Source organism: Epinephelus moara, chromosome 10 (genome assembly GCF_006386435.1).
Source record: "Epinephelus moara isolate mb chromosome 10, YSFRI_EMoa_1.0, whole genome shotgun sequence".
Classification (NCBI taxonomy): domain Eukaryota; kingdom Metazoa; phylum Chordata; class Actinopteri; order Perciformes; family Serranidae; genus Epinephelus; species Epinephelus moara.
In genome coordinates, this window is record NC_065515.1 from 8,230,578 (window position 1) to 8,253,907 (window position 23,330).

Sequence of the window (23,330 nt, forward strand, 5' to 3'; positions counted from 1 at the left end):
TGTTTAATGTGTGTTTTGAATCAACTAATCTTTACAGCACCTCACAGAAACCTCCGCTGCCTACTAGTGTTTTGGAGGTGTAACTGCAGAGCGACACAGACACACCACCACACAAGTAAAAATGCTCACAACGGCATAGGCCATGTGCGTAGGGTCTGCACACAACTATAACTCCTGCTTAAACCTTATAAGTGTCAATCAATGTCACAAAAATTTTGAAGTTTTAACAAAACTTAGCAATGTTATTTGCCTTAAAGTCATGATCTCAAGGTTTTAATTCAAATAAATGTCTGTTAAGTTACCATTTATCGCTGTATGAATTAACACAGTGTTGACTGATCCTATGATATAAGCCCTTGCATTTGCAGTATAACAAACTGGGTGTCTGTAGCGATATTCCCAGTAAAATAAATCACAAGCGGCGAGCAGTAAGTAACACATTTTTTTTATCTCCCAGCAGTGGTTGGTCCAAGGGTTGGGTGACATGGGCAAAAATTCATATCTCGGTATTTACAGGCTGAATGGCGATAACACGATATACATCTCGGTATTTTCTATGAAATGGCCAACACGCTTTCATTTGCAAGTCAAAGCCACATTTGAGATACAGTATCAAAAGCACTTTTATAAAAACAGATGCAACGCAGTTAACGCAACAGACTCGCTCTTCAACTCACTTGTGTGTGAAGCAGCATACTGTTTTTTCCTGTCTCTGCGAGCGTTGGGAGTACACGGTTACTATGGCAATGACTGCAAATATCTGAGTAGATAACTGTACATTTTAAAGTCTCAGTCTGTAGCAACAATCTTACCTGTATAAGCTCGTTGATTCGGTGAAGGTCGTCATCGGAGCCTGCTCTCTTCTTAGGGATCAGGCCCTCTTGGAGGGTGGAGAGGCGGCTGTACACGTCATGTTCTAAACTCGACTACAGATCAAGTAACAAACACAGTGTGTTAACAGAAGTCCAATCAAAACATGAATATTAAGTAGTAAGCTGTCACCATTTTGTGGTCTGTGAATGTGGTCTTTTTGTTGGAATATTTTAATTCTAACCAATATGTGTCTTACATTATTGTGGTCAGATTGTTGCAAGAAGTTCAACATAAATTTTAGGGCTGCCCCTTGACAGTTGGAAATTCGAATAGTCAGTCAGAAACCCCTCAGTGGACTGAGATACTGTAGCTTCAAGTCGAGCAGTCGCTTTGTTTTTGTTGCTCGTTAGGGTGTTGTGCAGCGTACCTCTGGGGACGTAAATTCCTCTCCAGCACAGTCAGAATTCATTTTGGCTAATATGTAACCTGTCTGTCTGTTTAGCCACAAACCAAACGTAGCCTTCATCTGGATCACTTGGAGAAGACAGTTCAGATAAACGACACTTCAGAGTTCTATTGTTGCAGGTCTGGGGTCAGCACTCACCAACTGCCTGAGCTGTGCAGCACACAGGTGAATCTTCCAGCCCTGTGCTCTGCATGCCACTCCTCTCTGGTTCGCCATATCCTGTAAGCTGCCCTTCTTCTCCTCTGAGAGAAAAGAAAACAGTTGTTGTTAGAAACAACTACAATTACCGCCTCGCTGTTGTACGCCTCCACCAACCAGTCTAGCTGCAGTTTACGTCCTTGTCTGTCCAGACGTGTATGTTGCCATGACAGTAAACAACACTTTAGATATGGATGTTGCTACAGTGAAGCTACAAACTCAGGAGTAGTGTCACCAATTCAGCATCTGACCTCATGTCTCTGTTCCTGAGTCATGGTGTTTAACAATGGCCAGAAAAGAACATTATGATGTCACGGTGAACCTGACCTTTGACCTTCTAGATACAAAATGTCATCACTTCATCATTTTACCCTATTAGACATTCATTCATGAGAAAAGACAACCTGAAAACATAATGCCTCTGGACATGGCTGTTACCAGCGTGGAGGCAAGCTGCCATCCATCATTAGGGTCCGGGCAGCTAAGCTGCTAGGATACTATTGTAATCCTAGGTATTCTTCTTTCTTCTTCCGAGGAAATCATACTTCCCATGGGTGAAAACTCACCAAACTTTGCACAAAGGTCCAGTCTCATGCCAGATATCCTCAGCTGTATAACAAATCAACCATACGTGCTACAACTTCCCAACTTTCATCAAACTGTAGCCCCAATACTGAAGAAACTTTTGTACATTTAAACCTATTAAAAATTATGAAGTTCATCACTCTGTTTTTTTCAAAAACTGTAAAACTTCTTAAACCTATCTCCTCCCACAATTTTTGCTCAATTGACACCAAACTTGCTACAGAGCATCTTCAGACTGTCCTACAAAAACTACGTTTCTCAGATTTTTGATTTATCAAAAATTGAGCCTACAGTGCATCAAAATGTTTGACTGTATACGGTACTGTTAACATATACATGCAAATTCTTGCTGAATAAATCTTCAATGTTCATGAAAAAAAAGACAAAATTCTAGANGTCCTACAAAAACTATGTTTCTCAGATTTTTGATTTATCAAAAATTGAGCCTACAGTGCATCAAAATGTTTGACTGTAAACGGTACATATACATGCAAATTCTTGCTAAATAAATCTTCAATGTTCATGAAAAAAATGACAAAATTCTAGAGTCATGGTAGATGATGTGTAGCAAATTTCAGAACTGTATCTCAAAAACTGAATTTTTGACAGCATTTTGAATTTTGCTCTAATGTGAACAATTGGAGTCAATGTAAAAATGGCAATTTTTCACTTATGGACCAAATCAATCATTGTTAAAATAAATTACCAACATCTCCATGCTGTCTAGATGCAATATGTGTATTTTCAGATTTTTGTTTCAATAACTGATTTTTTTACAGTGGTTTGAAATCTGCTTTTCCATGCATGGACGGCTGCTAAACCTGCACGTCTGGCTTAGTCAATTTGTGAAGCTACACATGAATTGTCACTGACTAATTAGCTCAGTGAGATAGAAATTGATTCTTAGTCTCAGAGGTTGTGAGTTCAAGCCTCAGCTGATGCAAAAGGCAGATTGTGTTGCTAAATTCCTAAATGTCTTCCAATTCTTATGCTTGTTGCTCAGAATTGCCTAGCATTTCCACCTGAGAGCAGGGAGCTACTGACCTTTGACCCGGATGTCGCTGTACCTCTGGAAGTGGTGGTAGGCAGCTTTCCAGGGATTCCTGTAGTGGCGCAGCAGAGTAACAGGTGGTCGAGGCCTGACTGGTACATAACGCACTCCTTCCTCATCTGGAAGGAAAAAACAAGCGTTGAACAAGTGCAGATGACAAACATCATCATCATCACTGCAACAATAGATGGCATTAAATTACATACCAACATATTCCCTTGGTGGAGATTCGCGCCTCTCAGCCCTGCCGGTGATGGGCCTGCCTGGGGCCTTCTCCTCATCTGTGCTGTTGGTCTCCACCATCTCGCTCTCCTCTGTAGAAATAACATGCTGCTGCTTGCGGGGCTTCTTCCTCGGGGAGGCCCCGGGGATCAGATCTCCTGTGGCAGGAGTGCTCAGGGTGGAGGCCTGGGTGGTGAGGGCTGGGGCTGATGACAGGTTCACATTGGGATCTGAGGGAAAGAGATAAAGACAGTCTTCAGTTTCCTATAATTTAACATTAAGTAATTTCACTCATGACTGATTTGCTCCTCACCTGGCTGGGAGGTGTCCATGGTCTCCACCTCCTGTTTAATTTTCAGATCTGGGCAGGCAGAGCTGGCAGCACAGGCTGCAGTGCTACTGGCCGCAGGCTGAGTGGGGGAGGCCACAGTGTTGGCCATTGAAGCAGGAACGGGAGGAGTTACAGCCATGGCTGCTGGAAGGGCTGAGAGGACAGTGGAGGGCTGAGAGGGAGGTACAGGCCCCGGCGTGGCGAGCATGGTGGGGATGGCTTGGGCGAGGTGCTGAGCGTTTGAGGACACAGCCTGCTGCTCTCCTCCCTGAGAAGGCAGTGCTTCTACTGTAGCCATGACAGGAGGGGCCACTGCCATGTGGACCTCGGCTTTGGGTTTCACACTGAGAGAGGAATCAAAAGGTCAGGTCACACACTCATATCATAACACACTGAAAACGAAGTAACTGATGTGATCATTGTGACAGCGGCTCACCCTGCAGGTCGGGGAGATCCTGCTCCTCTCACTCCACTGTCGATTCTGCCACCACTGGGCTCACTGGGCTGAGCTGGGATCAGGTTCTTACGAACACAACTGAAACACAAAGACAAGCAGGAACGATTTGGTAAATGGAATAATTGTTTAAACTTCAGTTTCTGTCAAGTTCTATTTGGAGTCACCTTGTAACAAAGTTAACGTGTGCCTACTATTATGGTCATTTTCAGGTTCATACTTGTAGTTTTGGTCTCTACTAAAACATGTTACATGCTTTAATCTTTAAGAAACACTTTATTTTCCTCAGGCTGTCTGTGCTAGAACACCTTTATTCACACTGTCTGACATGCTCCGTTTTAGCGCCTGTCTCTTTAAGCACCCTCCTAAGAAAGCCCAATCTGGTCTGATTGGTCAGCTTTTCTGGGTCTTGCATATTTCAGCATCTCTGTTCCATCACAGAGTTCTCCAGGGATCTAGTTTTGGTTCCCTTACCAAAAAGCCTGTGGGATTTTCCATTGGATTTAATTACTGCTGAAAATAAGCTCTGTGGCAAACAAATGTCTATGATACTTAAACATTTTGTTCAGCGAGACAATCTTCACCAATGAACACCATTTTCAGGATTATTGAAACCTAAATGCAATCGCCAGAAGTAAAAACCTAATGTTAGGCTATACACAAACTACACTACAGTCACATGACTTGATGTCACCACCATTTCAGCTGAAATTTAATTATAATTTAGATGTTTTATTAGCAAGGTTCAATGTGCCCCACATTTCAGGGGCTATTATTTATTTTAGATGTTAGTTTAATGGTTAATGCCATCATGTTCACATTCATACAACATGGCGCAAAGTGTCTCGTACTTCAGCAGCATTTAAAATCCGACATGGTTGTTGAGGATTGTGATTAAAGGCTTCAAAGGGCTCTTAGTGCACACAGTATTTTTTGGGACAATGTTTCAAATACTCAACAATAAATTGAGCTAAATTTTGATTGTTTTCTGAGTGTTTTCATTTTTTTCGACTAGTCTTAATTAAAATTTTCATTTAGTCGACAGGGAAATTAGTCTCCGGGAACATCTCTAATGATTACATTATTATCTAAAACTCTAGCCACCTTTAATATGAACATCCGACATAAGGAAAAGGAAAACCAAATAAAAGCATCATAGTTCCCTTTTCAAAAGTCCGGTGATTCGTTATTGAATGTACAGAGGGTTGGGTTAGGGTAACCAAAGTATGGAATGACTCGGCAAATAAGCAAGCGATACTCTCTAGAATATCTCATTTATCCGGTTGAAATAAGCATTTTAAGACACCTCTGAGCCGTTAGGAGAGTTTACTGAATCTGTCTTGGAGCCCTCGTACAAACAAACCTTACAGAAAAAAGTAAGAGAGGGTTTGGAGATGAATATGAAAGTATTCTTGCACGCGAACCACAAGCCCCTTTTACCCCACCTGTTCAAGGCAGGAATTTCATGCCGTTATGCCACCTCGCCGTGCTGTATGTAAGGTGCGATCGTGGAATGGGGGGACAAAGTGGTCTCGCCTTTAATCAGTCACAGAAGATAGTAACAGAACCGAAGCGGTGTCTGTATAAACAGGACAGGATCATAGGCGGCACAGGTGTGACATTTTGACGCCGTGTTATACGTGCAACCAACCATGGGACAGTGGATGATTGTTACTGACATGTAAATGCCATTGTTGTTGTTCATAAAGCACTGTCGACGGGTATGTTACATGTAACATGAGAAGCTGACACTGTTTGTTACATGTCACACCTGTCATGCCTCTTTCGATGCAGTGTATAATCACACACTGGATCAGCATGATGCTGCCGTCGTTTTGGAGCCACTGTCTCATATGATGTGCTCACACTCACCCTTCATTAGCAGGCTTCTTGCGGAGGATGCTGGGTCTAGGGGAGGAGACCAGCGTGGGGGCTCCTCCTACTCCTCCCTGCGTGTGTGCCTGCACCATGGTGGCGACTGGCTGGGTGGTGCTGAATGTGCTGCTGATGGGGCTCGCGACAAAACCATCAGCCAAAACAACCCCTGAATGAAATTAAAACAAGTGTTACAAACAGCCCACGACACGGCGACGCACTCATCAACACCGTGTCATTTTTAGTAAAAGCCAATGTTTCATAATCACCTGGCTTTGCTTCAGACTGTGCTTGTTGCTGCTGCTGCTGAGTGACTATTGGTGCCTGCTGTAGGCCTTGTGTGCCTATGGGTGCAGACGTGTGCAGGCCCTGCACTCCTATCGGCGCAGGCTGAATGCCCTGTGCAGCAATTGGTGCTGGCTGGATCCCTTGGGTGCTGATTTGTGCAGAGGGGAGACCGATCCGATCCACTGCCATCAGCTGCATGTGGTTGAGATGGACAGTGGTTGCCACGCCTACTCCAGCTTGGGTGGGCAGCGCTGAACTTGGAGCTTGAGGAGTAACTTATTGAGAGGGGGAAGAGAGCTCAAATTAGATCTGTGTGCCACGAAATGACGGGTTTCACATTTCACAGCACTTACTTGAGCGTATTTTGTCAACATTTCCAGACTTTTAACTGTCAAGTCAAATAATAAGTTTAGCTGTGACAACCAGTAAAGCAACACTGATTAGCAGGACTTACCAGGATACTGTCGGATGGTCGATACAGAGCTGCTGATGGGGGTGTAGGTGTGTGTCAGAGGGTATGACGAGGAGTACGCCGGCAGGAAATATTGGAACTGCACAGGAACAGAAGGCCTTCAAAAGAAAACATACAAGATTAATCCAACGCTCATCGTCATCTCAGTAACGTATCTGTACTCCTGAGGTTAACACATCGTCCTCCTTGACAAACAGAAGGGAGCAGCACTGTATGTTGTTTATTTATAAGGCTCGACTGCAAAAACTGCCCAGTTACCTCTGTTCTCTGGTTACACTTAAATACAGTCACAGGATGTTTGAACATTAGCTGTAAAAGTGGGTTCAGATACTGTGCTGCATACGAATGAGATGAGCTCCAAAAACATATGAAGTTTATTTCACTTCAACATTTTATACGGTTGTAATTGTGTATTTGCACTTGCACTTGTAAATGCTTTTCTTAATTGTGAAAACTTTTAAGGTGTGTCTGTAAATTATCTGTGCTTCCGTCTACACTTAAACTTTATAAGTTATTTTTCGAGTCAAGTTTCTTCGGAAAAAAGGACCCCAATGTTAATTAAACAACCAAGTTAAATAAAACATTACAAAATAAAAATAAAAAGTACATCTTAATCACATTTTATTCATCGTGTAACTCCGTCAGCAATGGATGTTAATACAAGATTTTTATGGTCTTCATACTCTCCATATCCACATATTTATATAGAGATCATAACTACAAATCAACCCCTCCATTTTTTCCTTTGATGAATGAAATCTGCTAAAAAAACAAAACAACAACAACAAAAAAACTAGTCAATAATAGCTGGTAAAACAATTTATTCTTCAAGCCAGGAGGATGTGTTTAACCTTTTTTTCATCAACAGGTTTATCCCTTGTTTTTTTTTTGGAAAATGAAAAATGACAAAAGTATCAGTAAATAAATAAATGTATAAATCAATACAGAAATAAAAAAATTAAAAAAAATAAATAATAAAAAGATTAAATAAATGCTGAGGCCTTTTTCCGCATTTTGAATTTTCCGATCAAAATGTGGGACACGCTGATATTATTAAGGTTTTGGTAGCAGTCTTTGGACATGTGTACAGCACATTCGGAATATTCGGGCTGGGCGATATAACGACTATGTACGATATATCGATGCAAGATGTAGATTTAGACAACTCCATCTATATTAATAAAGGGTCATGCCGCATAAGGCTGTTCTTCCGAAAAGCCATACCAGTGTGAATCTCTCCTCTCTAACTGTCTCTGCATAGCTCCGCCCCACTCACTAACTCACAAGTTCTCCGCAACACTGAGACACACAGAGCTGCTCCTCTGTTTAATCTGTCTGTTAATTAGTCTGCACGTGCTGTGCTGAATCAGTCTGTGGGATGAATGAAATGACTGCAGTAGCACACGTGCAATACAGTGCGGTGCTGCATGTGTGGGAGACAGAGTTGCTCAATTGTGTCAGGTGAGCATTTGTGAGCTGGTTTGTGTGTGAGTGAGTGTTTGCAACAACGATGGATGAAATATTGCAACGCCGACCTTTTCAAGGGGGTGGCTAAAGGACTGAAAGCGAGGCTGTGTTCGCACAGTCCAAAAAATCTGCCACCGTAGGGCTGTGTGATATGACGATACATATCGTGTGACGAGAGAAAAATGTCTATCATTTCATATTTTGCTCTATCGTTTATATCGTTGTGACGCAAACTACACTTTTTACAGCAATATTTTTCGTCATTTGGAATCTTTTGCAGGGATAACATTGATAAATGACTCTTCTTGGCTTTTTAATTTGCAAAGCTTTTACGGCACTTACAGTAACATAATGAGTTTAGTTGTCGTCAACTCCACCGCTGTCTTTCTCTGCTGCGCTGCACACACTGAGGGCTCAGCCCCGCAGCGCTGAGAAAGAGCAGAGAGGCAGCGAGACGGCGACAATAAATTTTCATTCATTGGATTAAAATGTGTTAATCTGGACTGGTATCATTATCGGGATATGAAATGACCTATATTGGGATATGAGATTTTGGTCATATCGCCCAGCCCAATGTCACCACATGAAAACTTAAATCAAATTAAAAAAATTGATGCAAAAATGGCACAAATGGTTTAACTTTTCTATATTTTGACACGATAGACAACATGTTAGGGCATGTTAATCCAAGTATGCACGGCTGCATGTACACATGAATATTAATGGCATATTCATATCTTAGTAGGAATATTGTCTTTTCAGAATGAGTACAAAAAACTGAATATTTAGTGCATGTAAATGAAGCTGATAAGGGAGGTTCCAACATTGTGTGCTCACCTGTTGTCGCTTCTTGCTTCCATGGTGACGGGGTTAGGAGACGACCGATGGCCTGGGATGGGGATGAGGTTGGTTCTCTCTCCGGGGTAGTCGGGCTGCACGCGGGATGAAGAGTGGGCGATGGGCTGAGGGACAACTTTCGCTGTAAACAACACAGAGGAATGGTTTAGAGAAAGATGTGTTAAAACACAATATGATAACGCCTTCTGCTTGTGAAGCACACAACAATGTTCCTGCCAACGAGAAACTCACCAACAGGGATAGCAGAGGTGGTCACTGCTGTAGCATGAGAGGAGTGCGAGGCCATCGTCATGGTGACAATAGTGTTACTGGTCATTTGGGTATGTGGCACAGAGCCTAAACATGAAGAAGACCGGATTATCAATAATGTGAGTAAGAATGATAATTTGTGGCTTATTTTTTGTGCCTTAAGTCAAACGTTTCTGAGTTTCGTGCCTCACTTGTAGAAATGAATGTACAAAAGTTAAGTAGAAGTAAAGTACCTATTGTTGTTGTTGATGGCACAGTGTTAGTGGCAACAATTGGTGCCACAGTTGCTGCAGCTACTGGTGTCACAGGACTGAAGATGGGCTTCTGTGGGGGAACCAGAAGTTCAGTTCAGTCACAGTTTAAATTTAAAATTTCATTTTTATAAGCAGCTGTCAAATAACAGTAACCTGTGTCATGGTGTGTGGAGGCTGAGGTTTTTGAGCCCCAATTGCAGGGTGAGACGGCAGCGTGATCCGTGTGGCGGTGTCACGGGATGTCTGAGACCTCTGAATACTGACGGTGGCCGGAGGAGGGTGAATGGTCAGCCCTGGACGCCTGGAAAAACAATTACTCCCTCTTTAGTGCATCAGGTACAGGCAAGGTTTGAATAAATTCCAGAGGGAATGAAAATGTTACACAAAAATTCATTTTTCTTCATGGCGTTGTTCTAAGCTGTATACTTGACATTTTTCACATCTTCAAGTCTCCAAAAAGTCGATCAAATGAAGAAATATGAGACAAAAAACAAATCTTTGGTTAAACTGCCAATATCTCTGACAAGAAGAAAAAGTAGACACTGCTTTGATTTAAGGAGTCACAAAACCAAAAAGATGGAAACCACTGGTCTACTATGGAGACTAGATGCTTGGTAAACAAGCATGTTACATTCAACACCAGCTGAAAGCAGTTAGCAGCTAACTCAAAGAAGAACAGCAGCTGAAAATGTCTGCAAATTGGGAAAAAATGAGGGAGCTCCTTACCCTCGCAGCAGAGGACAGAATCAGCTACCATATAATGGGGATGGTAAATCACTGTTATTGCTGTGTTTCTGCCATTGTTTTGTTTTGAAAGCGCTGCCAATGCCTATCTTAAATGTCACACTAGAAGCCAACACTGTGGTGTTAGACTTCATGTCCGTTGCCCCTCTTTTGCTTCCAGAATGCCGGCACGCTGTCTAAAATCACACACTGGAGCACAATGACGTCACCATTGTTTGGTTCTGCGTATAAATGCAAAGGCGGCTTAAAGAAGGGACTTCGTAGCGACTCTTTCGTGGCAACATCCCTCTCTGAACAACTGATCTTCACTGACTGTTTTGTTCAACTTCACTACAAAACTTCTTGTCATCAAATTATTTTTCTAGTACTTACACATGCAGCATCTCTACCTAGGCCCTAATCAATACATTCTTAGACTGCTACTTACCCATGTGCCACCTCTGCAGAGTGTGTGACTGTCGGGCTGATAACTGGGGACTGAGTTCTAGTTGCTGAAATGGGGGCCACCACAGTTGGAAGCACAGCTGTCGACGTTGTTACAGCAGGGCGGGACTGTGGAGGATGACACAGTTACACACAATATGTCTAAATGTCAAACAGAATATAAACTCCTTTTTAGATTAAAGTACATCAGAGCACCTGTATCGTCTGGTGGATGATGTGCTGAACTGTGGGCTGGCCGGGGCCTGCACTTCCTCCAGTGGCTGGCCGCAGGACAGTTTTGGAGCTGGACATAACAGCTGCTGCAGCAGCGCCTACCAGGAAACAAACAGACCGATGTAGAGAAATGCACTGCCATAACTGAGCAGTAAATGGACTACTGTTTCAAGGAGAGGCAAACATCAAGCCACCTGGCATACTGTTCTCATTGCATCATGCATACCTCGGGGTAAATGAGATGTGAAGGTCTGGGGAGGGACTGCAGGAGTCCCGATCTGCAGTGCAGGGGCACTGCCCCGAATGATCTGAATGTTAGCCGGCATCAGGTGGTGTAAGTTGCTGGAGTGACCCTGAAACACAATACAGGCCGCTCACAACTTCAGTCATCAGCAAGAAAGAGACAATAACACACTCAGAGACAGCTCACAGTGCACTCACCTGCTGACCACTGATAGTTGCCACAGGTATAGACGGCGTTGGAGCAATGCTGCTCTCTATGGTGACAGTAATGTGACCAGGCACCTTGGGGGGTATGGGGATATGACCCTGGTTGGAAGCTGGTGCTGGGGCAATAAGACGACTTGGCATGGGTGACTTCAGGACAGCCTAAAGAAAAGACAGACATTACATTTCTGATCTTAAGCTCAGAAGAACGTTAAGAACAATGCTAGAAAAAAACAACATTGAAGAAGTATTTCAGGGCTGAGAAGATGGTCACACTCTCGAAATGTGACACAGAGTGTGAAACGTGTCATCTAGCAGATTTTCACTGAGAGATGGAGATGGAGGGAAGTCTACTACAGTTTATTTACACATATTACCCCCATTGTTGTGACAAAAGCTGGTTGAGAATTGGCAAAGTGTCCCTGTAAGTGAACCCTACCTTGTCTGACTCACATGATAAAGACCGTGCATCTAAGCCTGCCGTGGGTCGCCTGTTGCAGACAGAATTCTCCTTACCTTCCACCATCTGTGTGTTCCCATTTTCAAAATCCCTGTTGCTATGAAACTAGAGTTGCATGGAAAATATTACCTCCAAGCTTCATTTTAGTGCCCTGTGTAAAACAACTACAACCTCCGAGCTAGCAACCTACACCCTAAAATTTCAGTGTTTTATATGATGTTTTCTTTTGTATGGATTTAGCCATTTTAATACCAGGGCTCGCCTACCCGCATGCAAATGTTCCACCAAAACAAGTTCCCTCACCGTCACGCTACCCTCCCCCGACATTATTTTGCAAGAGCACTGACACTGCATTCTGGGCTTAGCGCTGTGAAGCAGTTGTGATTGGTTTAAAGAAATACAAACATGTCAGAATGTTTTTCCCTTAGTATGGAATTATAATGGGTTCAGGCAGACCTTTCTCCAGCGCTAAATCAAAGTGTGGGGACAGGTCTAGCTATGCAAGACTGAGTGAACCTTCAAAATTGCAATATGAAACAACATGTTGCAGTAGAACATTGTTACCTTTTCACCAAGTAAATGTAAAGTCAGCCAGTTTGCACATGACCATTGTCCTTATTAGGTTTACAGTAAATTGTATCAGTCACCTTTTTGTTATAATATCTTCTTAGTCATTGAGCTGATCCTTCTGAATTAAATTACATCACAAGAACTATATGAAGCTGAAAATTTTGGAAGTTGTACTTGCTATTGTCATAATTTTCCTGGTCATTCCATTGTCCCTCCTCTAGAGCTAACTGGCCACAGTGGCTTCTCCCAAGTATGACGTAAAATGAAACCTGCCCGACTCTGTCTGGAGGGCACGAGGATGGAAAGAGGAAGGGAAATAGTTCCATCGTGAACTGTTTCAAAATTAAAGATAATCATTACAGAGCGTTGGTCCCTTAATAGCCCTGAGTCATCCCAACAATCTGAGCTTCCACCTTCAGAAAGGTTATCTTACAGGAGCCAGCTGTGATTCGACACTTTCTGGATGAATAAATCAACCTTGGTCAGCAACAATGTGTTGTCCTCTAACCACAGAATGCATTCTATCTTTGCCAATGATTTAACTACGTTCACACACCCTTTACTGTTAACATGTATATAAAGCTTTTAAAAGTAACAGACATATATCATCACCTTCATCTGTCCCTCAGTGAGGACTGCAGGCTGGCCCTGTGGGAGGTGGACAGAGGGGGCAGGTACAGTCACAGGTGTGCCGGGCTGAATGGGCACGGTTTGGGGGGTAGCTTGTGGCTGGCCGTGCGTCTGTACTTGTGGGTAAGGTCTGACTACCATCGTCTCTTGCTTGTCATCTCTGAACGCCAAGGTTCCCCCGCCCCCGGCAGGTGGATGATCCGGCTGTCCATGGTCAGCGTCCCGACTGCTCTCAGCATCTGTTCCAGCTAAGGAAAAACACATCTGATTCAACATTTACTTGCTCGCCATGTATGAAATATCCTGCAACTCACTTCAGTGACTATAGGTTACCTGGTGGATTTGACGGCTGATTGACAGACACCAGGTTTCCAGCAGTGGGGATCTGAGGTGCTCCCCCGCTGGAAGCAGGCAGCCCGTGACGGGGGAATTGCTGGGAGCTCATTTTAACTAATTAGTAACCTGAAACAATGCCAAGAATGTACATTTATTCCGGCACAGACATACTGAAGATATTATCTTTAAATCAACTTTGTCTATACAAAAATCTACAATAATTTTAAAACACTTGTGAGTGACAGAGTCATGTTGTAGTAGTGCAGCAGCAAAAACAACATACAATACATTGCAACTACAATGAAAACACAACACCAACAGTCAGCTTGGTCATATTTCACATATTACACTTAACATAACTGCACCTTTCAGGTCAGAATATAAATAATATCTAAATTAGGGCTGCAACTAACGATTATTTTCATTGTCGACTAATCTGTCGATTATTTCTTCGATTAGTCGACTAATCATTTTATCAAAAAAATGTGTTAAAATGTAGAAAAATGTCGGTCTGTCTCTCCCAAACCCCAAAATGATGTCATCTAATGTCTTGTTTCGTACTCACGCCAAAGGGTTTTAGTTCACGTCACGGGAGAGTGTGTAAAGCTGCCAATATTTGAACGTAAGAAGCTGCAATAAGAGTATTTTGGGGTACTTTTATAGTACTTTTCTATGAAGAATGACTCAAACCGATTAGTCAACTACTAAAATAGTCAGCGTTTATTTTAATAGGCGATTAGTCATCAATTGGTCGACTAATCGTTGCAGCCCTAATCTAAACACAGGGTGACTACAGGAATCAGACAATTAAATTGAATGCTTTTTAAGACCTGTTCAAGACACCTTTTTAACCAAATTTGGGAGGGATTTTAAGACAAATCATGTTTTACTTAATCAAGCATCGCAGATGAGCATTGCAGACAAGTTGTAAATACCGGTATGTGGTCTTGCGCAGAGATATATGTTACGTAGGAAAATGGTTAGTAGAGCGAGTTAAGTTAACCTACAATTTCCCAACAGGTTAGTGCAATTCTGAAGTAAAATGACAGTATTATAGCATTAGAAATGTGTACTCTCACAATAAGAAATTTTAAAAAAAGGATAAATAAAATTAGATAAAATGTCTGTAGTAGTTAAGACCTCAAAAAATCAACTTAAAGACTACTTAGAATAAAAGACATATTAAGACTTTTTAAAGGACCTGAAGACACCCTGAAATAAGATAAAATGGGGGATAACTGGGAAGGTAATTTAACTGCATGACAAAGAAGTGCCACAAATCTTTTTAAATTTCTTGGAAGAGCCTTTCTGTTTAAATCTGCTTTTTTCTTTCAAGCTATAAATAATTAAAAATGTATTTTATCTCCAGAATGTGAGAGGGCGGTTCTGGTGATTTCTATTTCATTAGCAATGGACGTCTAGGCAAAGATGTTGCAAACACTCAGGACATCTTTAAAACATCAGTTAATAGCTGCAACCCTCAAATTAAACACGTACGACAGTGCTACAATAACAAAAGCCAACCAGTTTAACCATTTACAGGCGGCGCGGGGACACTGAGGGTAATGTAGCACTGCGGAGTATTATGCTTTGCAGCTAGCAAAGCAGCAAGTCGGTAACACAAACCAACTGGTGCTGATACAAACTGAAACCTTCACAAATACATTTCACTGTGAAAAACAAGACAACAGCATTTCTGTGGACCTTTGTTGACCATTATATGGCCAATATCATATGACAAAACTGCCCGACAACAACTGTATCGTTGCTTATCAAATATCAAGTTTACCTGCTGGTACAAAAACGACTTTTCGACTGCCGACAACAAAACAACCAAACGCGATGTCCGCTGTGTCAGAAAACGCTCACTGTTGCTCGGTAATCTTAAAAACTAGAAAGCTACCTTGTTAGCCAGCTATCTTAGCTTAGCAGAATGCTAACGTTAGAATGCTAACCCCGCTGTTGCCGCCTGCTTTCCGTGCTAAATCCTGAACTTTCTACAGAGTACAAAGGCGTAAACTTCGCCGGGCTCAACAAGCGAACATGTTTCTACATGTGTGTGGATGTTACCGTATCGCTGAGGTACAAGGCAAGGGTCGTTTTGTGGATTACAATTTTTCCATTCGTCTTTTCTTTTTTTCCCCCAACATGTAAGCCGGAAGAACGCTCAAGAAGAACCGGACCTCCCTGTGTCAGGCGACCAATCAGAGAAGAGAGTCCCATGTCGCTGACCAATCGGAGCTCCGAAAATGTTTTGACCAACCTAGACTGCGGCGGGGAGGGAGGGGGGGAGTCTCAGGGGAACCGCTGCGACCGACCTGCAGAGTCACGTGGTCGGCGGAAGGAGCCGAGTTAGCACTGAAGCTAATCTGCTAGCACTTCCAGCAGGGGCGTTAATATGAACAGTGCAGTGGGGCCCCTGGGGCGGAGGGGCCCTTGCAAGTTATTCAGATTCACCTTGAATATATTCTTGTGTTCAAAGAGGAATAATTAAACAAATGACTAATTTAAAAATGGTGCCATTTGCTATATATGTCAACAAAAAGGCAAACCCATCCACACCATGTTTCACTCCATTTTATTTATTTATTTTAAATAATCTGTATAATAATAATCTTTATTTACAGAGCACTTTTCAAAACAGTTACTAAGTGTTTTACATGTCAATAATTAAAACAGACAAGACATGATAACAACACATTTTAAAAGAACAGATAAAAACAAAATGGAGAAATTAAAAAAACAGTTGAGATTAACTTAAAACTTAAGTAAAATCCGGAAAGGTTCTCCTTGGGCAGATTGTTCCAGACTTTCTCTACATAAGATATAAAATCTATTAAAAAAAATATATAAAAACTGTTCAATTAAATGTCTTCAATATTCAATTGTCCTTGATATTTTCTCAGATACGCAGTGATGATTGCTGGGTAATATGTATGTTGATGTTGTTCAGTGTCAAGTCTCTATTTGTGTCAAGACAATACGTGCACCATATCATGCACTGGGGCTCATCCTAACTTCCTTACGCCACTGAATGTTATAGAATATTATACACAGTCGTTTTCTATAGATTACAGTTGGCCAGTGGTAGAAGAAGTTCTCTGATCCTTTGTTTAAATATTGCTGCATTCAAAATACTTCTGAAATTGTGGCCTATAGAGTATTGGCAAAATGTGACAAATATTAATATTAAATGCAGAATGCTTTTTATCATTATAGGTACTGTCACTTTACCTTCTATTCATCTTTAGTTAGGCTATTGTTTTACAACTCTATGCAAATATATTTTACTACATTCCTGTTTACATTCAGTTATATTCAGTTGAAATGTCTAATTTGTATTACTTGATTTTATATGCAATTTATGTTATATTACATATCTTATTTCTACTTGCAGTATTCTATGTTTAGATTCACATTTTGTTTTAACTTTGGTTTTCTTTTTCTTTTTAGTGTAGGCCTCTATATTTAATATGATAATTAAATGAAAGTCTTAGGCTCCACCGTGATAAATAAATAACTTAAACTTGAAGCATATCCTCTGTTATACGATATTATTTGGTTAATATTATTACTGATGCACGACATGTAAGGGGGCATTTTAATGTTGTAGCTGGGTGATGCATATGCAGCTTCATGTTTGGTAGTTCGGTCTTTAACAGTGCATCATAAACTTTTAATCTATAGATAATCCTCTAGAGTAAAAAGTGCAATATTTGACTATGAAATGCAATAAAGCAGAATCAAAATTAAATAAGGCTTATTGCCAAGTAGGTTTTCACTTGCTGCAAACACTAAGAATTAAAAAAATAAAGGAAAAATACTGTAAAGATCAAAAACATAAATATAGAATAGAAAAATTACAATAAAATATAAACAGATATAAAATACTACAGCAAATATGTAGAATTCACCTGTTAAAGAATGAGAGAGCTGTATAGTTTTTATAAAGTAAAGTACAAGTTCCTCAAAGTTGTTCTGTGACTGCGTAGTTAAATAAATTTATTTTTTAATCCCGTCATTGGCTGTGTATTTGACAATGTGTCGTCATTACAGCTCCAAACAGTAAAGGGTTCATCAAGTTGAAGTTCGGCTGTTTCCGTTTGTCACGTGACCATCGCGGTGCCGGTCTCCCGCTAAATAATCTGATTGGCTTTTTTACTAACATCTGAGCCCTCCCAGTGCATCAGTGCTGCTGCAATACTCTAACAGAACACTAGAGGGCAGTAGCCAATCACAGAAATGTCTGAGGACTCTTCTGTCTGACACATGATGAGATTTTGACCCAGAGGTCAAGTGTGTGGAGGAAAATTCTTGAGCTGAGCAGAATTTGTCCAGAGGCCTTTTCTGGCATGTGACAGAAGGAAAACACAAATATAAATAACGCAATTAATGATGGTTGAAATTCCATGGAGCTGCCTCAGTTTCACGGTCCTGGCATTGTGCATGCTGGCGCACTGTCACACTGTCACGGCGTATTACACTTGTATAACAGAGCCATTGTTAATGTTATTAGTAACACATGTGGCCGTGCCTGCCATGATAAGTCAGAGTGGCTTTTTATAACGTCCATTTCTACGACGTACTTTAGAAATATTTCTGACACTTTTTTGGGTGCAGTTTGTTCTGGGTTCATATTCCAGGACTGCACACACTGGGGGTCTCATTTATGACGCACAAAACAAGCCCTGAAAGAGGCGTACACCACGGCCCATGCAAAAGTTGTAAAAACAAATCTATAAAACTGACTTAATGGGAGAAACTTTGACCCATGCTCATGAACATTATTGAGAAATTGGCGATGCAGATGGTGAGATGTAAGCCTGATTGTAGAAACTGTTGAAGATTTTCTTTTTGCCATTTTTGGCTTTTGTTGGTACGTACATTTTTTTTACGGCTTTTACCTTTATTATCCACCTTATTCCTGAGGGCACTACTATAGAAATGATTATGGGCACAACTTCCTGTGAGATAGCAGAGGTAGCATTAAGTTAGTTAGTCCCATAGACTGACTGTGGTTCGTCCCAGTGGCTACTCTTGGTGGCTAACCGCCAACGCTGGCTGTTATCAAAAGTAATTTTCCTTCAATTTAGCAAATACTGATTTATTTTCATATTTAACTAATGTTAACTTAGTATTTTCTGAAATGTCTTTGCAGAGCTCTGGTACCTGTTGCGGGAACTGCCCATTGGTTCGACAGCCCATTGGTTCGACATCCCATTGTTCCGACCATATTAAACACATTGTTCCGAAGTCCGTTCCGAAATCATCATGATGCCCTGTGGTTAAGGTCTGGTTAGGTTTAGGCACAAAAACCACTTGGTTAGGATCAGGAAAAGATCATGGTGTGGGTTAAAATGAAAAAGAAAGTGACCAACACATAAGCCGTGAGCCTGCTTTGCCTCAAGCCTTTCCCAGCTGACCCAGAGCCGGTCGCGGTGCACCATACGCCCGCCGCGAGCCATTCAGCACCGCGGACAGTCGGACTAATGGGATGTCGAACCAATGGGCTGTCGGACCAATATGGACCCCCTGTTGCACCATCTGTGTCTGTAACGACTAACAACCAGTCTAAGCTAAAATTGTGTCTTCAGCAACCGTGTTGAACATGTGACCAGAACAAAAATGGATTGTTCCTGTTGCCATGGTAATCACTGATATGAGAAATAAAACCACAAGAGTTTCACCAGACCCAGGGAAAAAGAATTATTATTAGCAAAAGAGAATGACATGTAGACTGACAGGTCCGTCATGCAACATCAGTACATGATATCCCCGTCTTTTATCATCAGAAATCAGAAATCATCTTTAGAAGGAGCAGATGTTACCTTAAGTTAGCTCGGGCCATGTTAAAGTTAACAATATTTTAATGTGGCAAGGCAAGCTAATTGCTAGCATGCTCGGTTGCAAAGGGGAAAAAAACAATGCTTTGAGATGGCTGTGAGAGATGGCAAAGGTATGATCACATAATCCCGTTTGAGCTATAACAGGTGGTGTGTTCCACATTTTATTTCCCAATTGTTCTTGGAAAGAAGAATAAAGTACTGTTAACAAACTGTTACCACATAGTTGCACACATAATTCACACAAGGTATCATGGGGGCTAGGAATAAGGTGGACAGAACAGCTGGAGGGTGACAGGAAATGGGGGATGACACGCGGCAAAGGGTCGCAGGTTGGAATCCAACCGTACATAGTACAGGCCACTGCCTGCCTGTACTGTTGCACTAGGGCCGATGAGGTAGGGGGGCCAGTAGAGAGAGTGGTTGGACGGCCTGCTCTCTCTAGACCAGAGAGTGGGTCCTTGCAACTGATTCAAATCGCCACCTCAGAAACACGACCAAATGAACTAGTATTAGTGAGGTTGAACCCTTGAGTGTTTTTATATGCTCTCTTTTAAATGTACAATAGCACTGATGACATGTTCTTATCAACACATACTTGCTCCGACCTCATCACATATTGACGTTTGGTCATGGACCTTTCTACGTCCAGATATGACGTGCAAGGTACCCTGGGTAAACCCTGGCCGACTAACTACATAGAGCCCTAACCCAGTGCAGCACTCCCTATTTTCTCCCCATCTTCGTCAATAATTCTTCGATCTACAATAAAATTATATGGTCATTTTAGATAAACGATATAATCTACAAATAAACTGTTTAACAAATCCAATTAATGAATAATTTCTCATTTTATCTGGTACCTTTTTCAGATACAGATTTGCGCTGATCATTGGTAATAGGTATGCTGTTGTTGTCCAACGTCAATTCTATATTTGATCATGTGATGATACAATAAAACATACAGTGGCTGTTTCAACGCAAAATCTGGCACTAGGCCCCATCCTAACTACTGTCCAACCCTGGCACAGACTACCATGTTGCCATTATCAGTGACAGTGGGTTTACATTACTTGTGTAAATCTAAAGATGTTGTGTCTCAGGTCATCCAGTTGTGAGAGGTCAAACAGTGTGTGACATGTGCTTTATTAGATTCGCTGTACGGGAATTCCCTGTTTTTCTAGGTATTATTCAGAGATATGACAATGATGCATGGCTCTCACTTCCACCATTCCGTCAATTATTCAAATGACCATATCTGTGACTATCTTCACATTTAGAGGACACAGCTACTTTTCTACATAACATATCTGCAGCTTGCCTCCACAGAGGGACATTTGAGTGGTTCAAGAGAAGTAAACTCCCTGAGGCCATTTTTATTTTGGGACAAAAAGGTTAAAAGTGCAAGAGGCAAAATAATTAATGTGTTGACCTTTCACAAAAAATCGCCTCTGGCTTTAGAGACAAAAGATTCATACATAGAGTTTAGAAAAACTTAACTGAGAAGGTTTTTGTTTGCTTCCAAGCCGTGCCATAGAAGAGTGTGTAGCTTGATTTCTTTTAAACGACAGATATTAAAGGGACAGTTCACCCCAACATGCAGAGCTTGCATGTTTTCTCCGTGTCAGCGTGGGTTTTCTCAAGGTACTCCGGCTTCCTCCCACAGTCCAAAGACATGCAGGTTAATTGGTGACTCTAGATTGTGAATGTGAGTGTGAATGGTTGTCTGTCTCTATGTGTCAGCCCTGTGATAGTCTGGTGACCTGTCCAGGGTGAACCCCGCCTTTCACCCAGTGTCAGCTGATATAGGCTCCAGCCCCTCGCGACCCCTAACAGGATAAGCGGTTACAGAAAATGAATCAATGAATGATAGATGGCACTCAAGTTGTGGTGCTCAGCTGTCACTACAGTGTAGAAAAGAGCGACGATTGCAAGATCCAAAGCCCATACAAGTCAGACTTTGCATTATGCCTGGTATGGTTTGCTGTTCATATTTTACCCCATATGGCTGTGCAGCTCAGAGATTGGTGAGCTCTGCACACATATACAGATATGAGAGGAGATCTGCAGCACTAATAAAAGCCCTGGCAGCTCTTCTCACTGACTGCTGCTTGCATTAAATAGCAGTCCACATCCTTGTTTTGGTACAGGTGGATTTCACACCTGATGCACATAATACTTGAGGCCACCTTTTCAAGTGGAGTCGGGCATGCATCCAAGTTCCGTGTCTAGGTACGGTACATGGTGTTTACGCTAATCAAATAAACTGGACTAAAGTCTCTTTGGACTTGCCCAAAGGTCTTGAACTTGACTTGGACTTAGGGTGCTTTCACACCTGCCCTGTGTGGTTTGTTTCGATTCAACTCAAGTTTTTTTTTGCCCCCAAAATGTGGTTTGTTTGGGCAGGTGAGAACACAGCAATCACACTCAGGTGTGCACCAAAACAACCAGACGGTGACCTTCTTGAAGAGGTGGTCTCGATCTGGTTACAAATGAACTCTGGTGCGGTTCGTTTGTGGTGAGAATGTGTTCCGACCTGGATGTGAACCAACTGCAGGCACATGACACATTGTTTGGGTTAAACATGAGCATGTTACAGTCCTGGAGGATTATTAATGTGCACCTCCTCCTGTACTGCCTTAATATGCACATTCAGCACATCCAATGCATCAAAACATTGTTTTCTAGTTGGAGCCGCGCCTCGTTTTCAAACTGTATGGTTTGACTAAAATGAACAATGACAGCAATATAGTCCACGATGAGCAGCGCTAAAATCAACCTGCGTAGTTGTCCCTCCATTGTGACATTAGAAAGTGTCACCTTTATCTTGCAAGTGTACTCTTCTTCAACGTTTGCTTTACTTCCTGGATTTTTCCCACATGGAATTTCTGACCAATCAAGAGCAGCTTTCTCGCACAAGGTGTTTTATCTGGTCCGCTTGCTGCTGTGAGAACATGAACCAACTCTAGGCAATTATACAACTTTGAAACAAAATGAGTCCCTGATTCGGACCAAAGCAAACGAACTCTAGGTCTGAAAGCACCCTTATATACTTCTTTGCTTCACTTGTAGACTGTGTAACCGCTAACCCTGTCTCAGGAATCTAACCTCAACCTATGTCTGATCCGAAGCCCAGAGGACAGTGTTCTCCGTGAAGCATGCATGAGGCACCAAGTTCACCATGGCTATGTGGCTGGAACAGTCTCAAACTGCCAGTGGTTCCCAATGAATCAGCTGAGTTGCACAACCCAGAAAGACTGATTCACTGTAGGAAAGGAATGAGCGCATGAGTCAAAATATTGTGTGTCTGAAGCAACACAGAGAGACGCGCTGTGGAGGATGCTCTGCAGGCTAAATGAAGACAATGACACCTGAGTCAGCGGCAGAGATCAGACACTGTGTGGCCAGGTGCGACCTAATTACCTGTGAAACGTTGGTCTTTTTAAGTCTACAATGCCAGTGAGTAATTAACAACGTAGACGAATGAGTAAATGGAACATTAGTATGTGAAATGGCGGAGACCATAAGATAGAAGATGAGTTAAAGATTGTCTGCGTGAAAATCCCCCATCAGCGGACACATGTTAATAGCTGTCACACCGGTTCAGTCTAAGCTTGACTCACTCTACATTTCAAACGCACCGCTGTAAACGTGGTGATGACATTTCCCCATATCTGCTTACTTCACTGTGAAAAAAATTAATTCTACTGAATTTCATGTTGACTCGCATCACTTTCCACAGAGGTAGTATACAAAGAATGCGTTCATGAGGGTTTTACAAGTTCTCGGCTAAAGCAACATACCAACAGGTGTATGTGAGTGAGTGAGCACAGCTGGGGAATTTAGTGGCCATGCCTCAACATGCAGGATGTTTTATAAAAGCCTTTATGGCCCAGGTGTATGTAAATGATGATGTACTTGACTAGACCTCTGAGGGACTGTGAGGTGAATAGTGTGCACTTAGGTGAAGGGTCAGCGATGTTAAGATACTCATAAATCACTGAGGTTGGCAGAAGCAGAAGGCAGTCTTGTTCCCTTTTCTTTTTTCATTTGCACACCA

The 23,330-nt window shown here is 41.9% G+C and overlaps 1 protein-coding gene across 1 annotated transcript in view; it reads right to left on the minus strand.

Moving 5' to 3' along the window:
- Window positions 1-15,631, minus strand: part of sap130a (Sin3A-associated protein a) — an 18,688-nt gene extending 3,057 nt beyond the window's left edge. Inside the window, exons 1-20 of the mRNA XM_050054763.1 lie at window positions 15,498-15,631; window positions 13,425-13,553; window positions 13,074-13,339; window positions 11,426-11,593; window positions 11,211-11,337; window positions 10,967-11,082; window positions 10,755-10,879; window positions 9,737-9,884; window positions 9,563-9,653; window positions 9,312-9,416; window positions 9,060-9,201; window positions 6,738-6,853; window positions 6,265-6,558; window positions 5,993-6,164; window positions 4,103-4,201; window positions 3,649-4,010; window positions 3,320-3,565; window positions 3,107-3,232; window positions 1,418-1,521; window positions 813-926 (exon numbers count right to left, since the gene is read on the minus strand). Of these exons, the coding sequence (XP_049910720.1) occupies window positions 813-926; window positions 1,418-1,521; window positions 3,107-3,232; window positions 3,320-3,565; window positions 3,649-4,010; window positions 4,103-4,201; window positions 5,993-6,164; window positions 6,265-6,558; window positions 6,738-6,853; window positions 9,060-9,201; window positions 9,312-9,416; window positions 9,563-9,653; window positions 9,737-9,884; window positions 10,755-10,879; window positions 10,967-11,082; window positions 11,211-11,337; window positions 11,426-11,593; window positions 13,074-13,339; window positions 13,425-13,536 (3,033 nt within the window). The 5' untranslated portion in view covers window positions 13,537-13,553; window positions 15,498-15,631. The remainder of the gene's footprint in view (window positions 1-812; window positions 927-1,417; window positions 1,522-3,106; window positions 3,233-3,319; window positions 3,566-3,648; window positions 4,011-4,102; window positions 4,202-5,992; window positions 6,165-6,264; window positions 6,559-6,737; window positions 6,854-9,059; window positions 9,202-9,311; window positions 9,417-9,562; window positions 9,654-9,736; window positions 9,885-10,754; window positions 10,880-10,966; window positions 11,083-11,210; window positions 11,338-11,425; window positions 11,594-13,073; window positions 13,340-13,424; window positions 13,554-15,497) is intronic.
- Window positions 15,632-23,330: the final 7,699 nt, after the last annotated feature.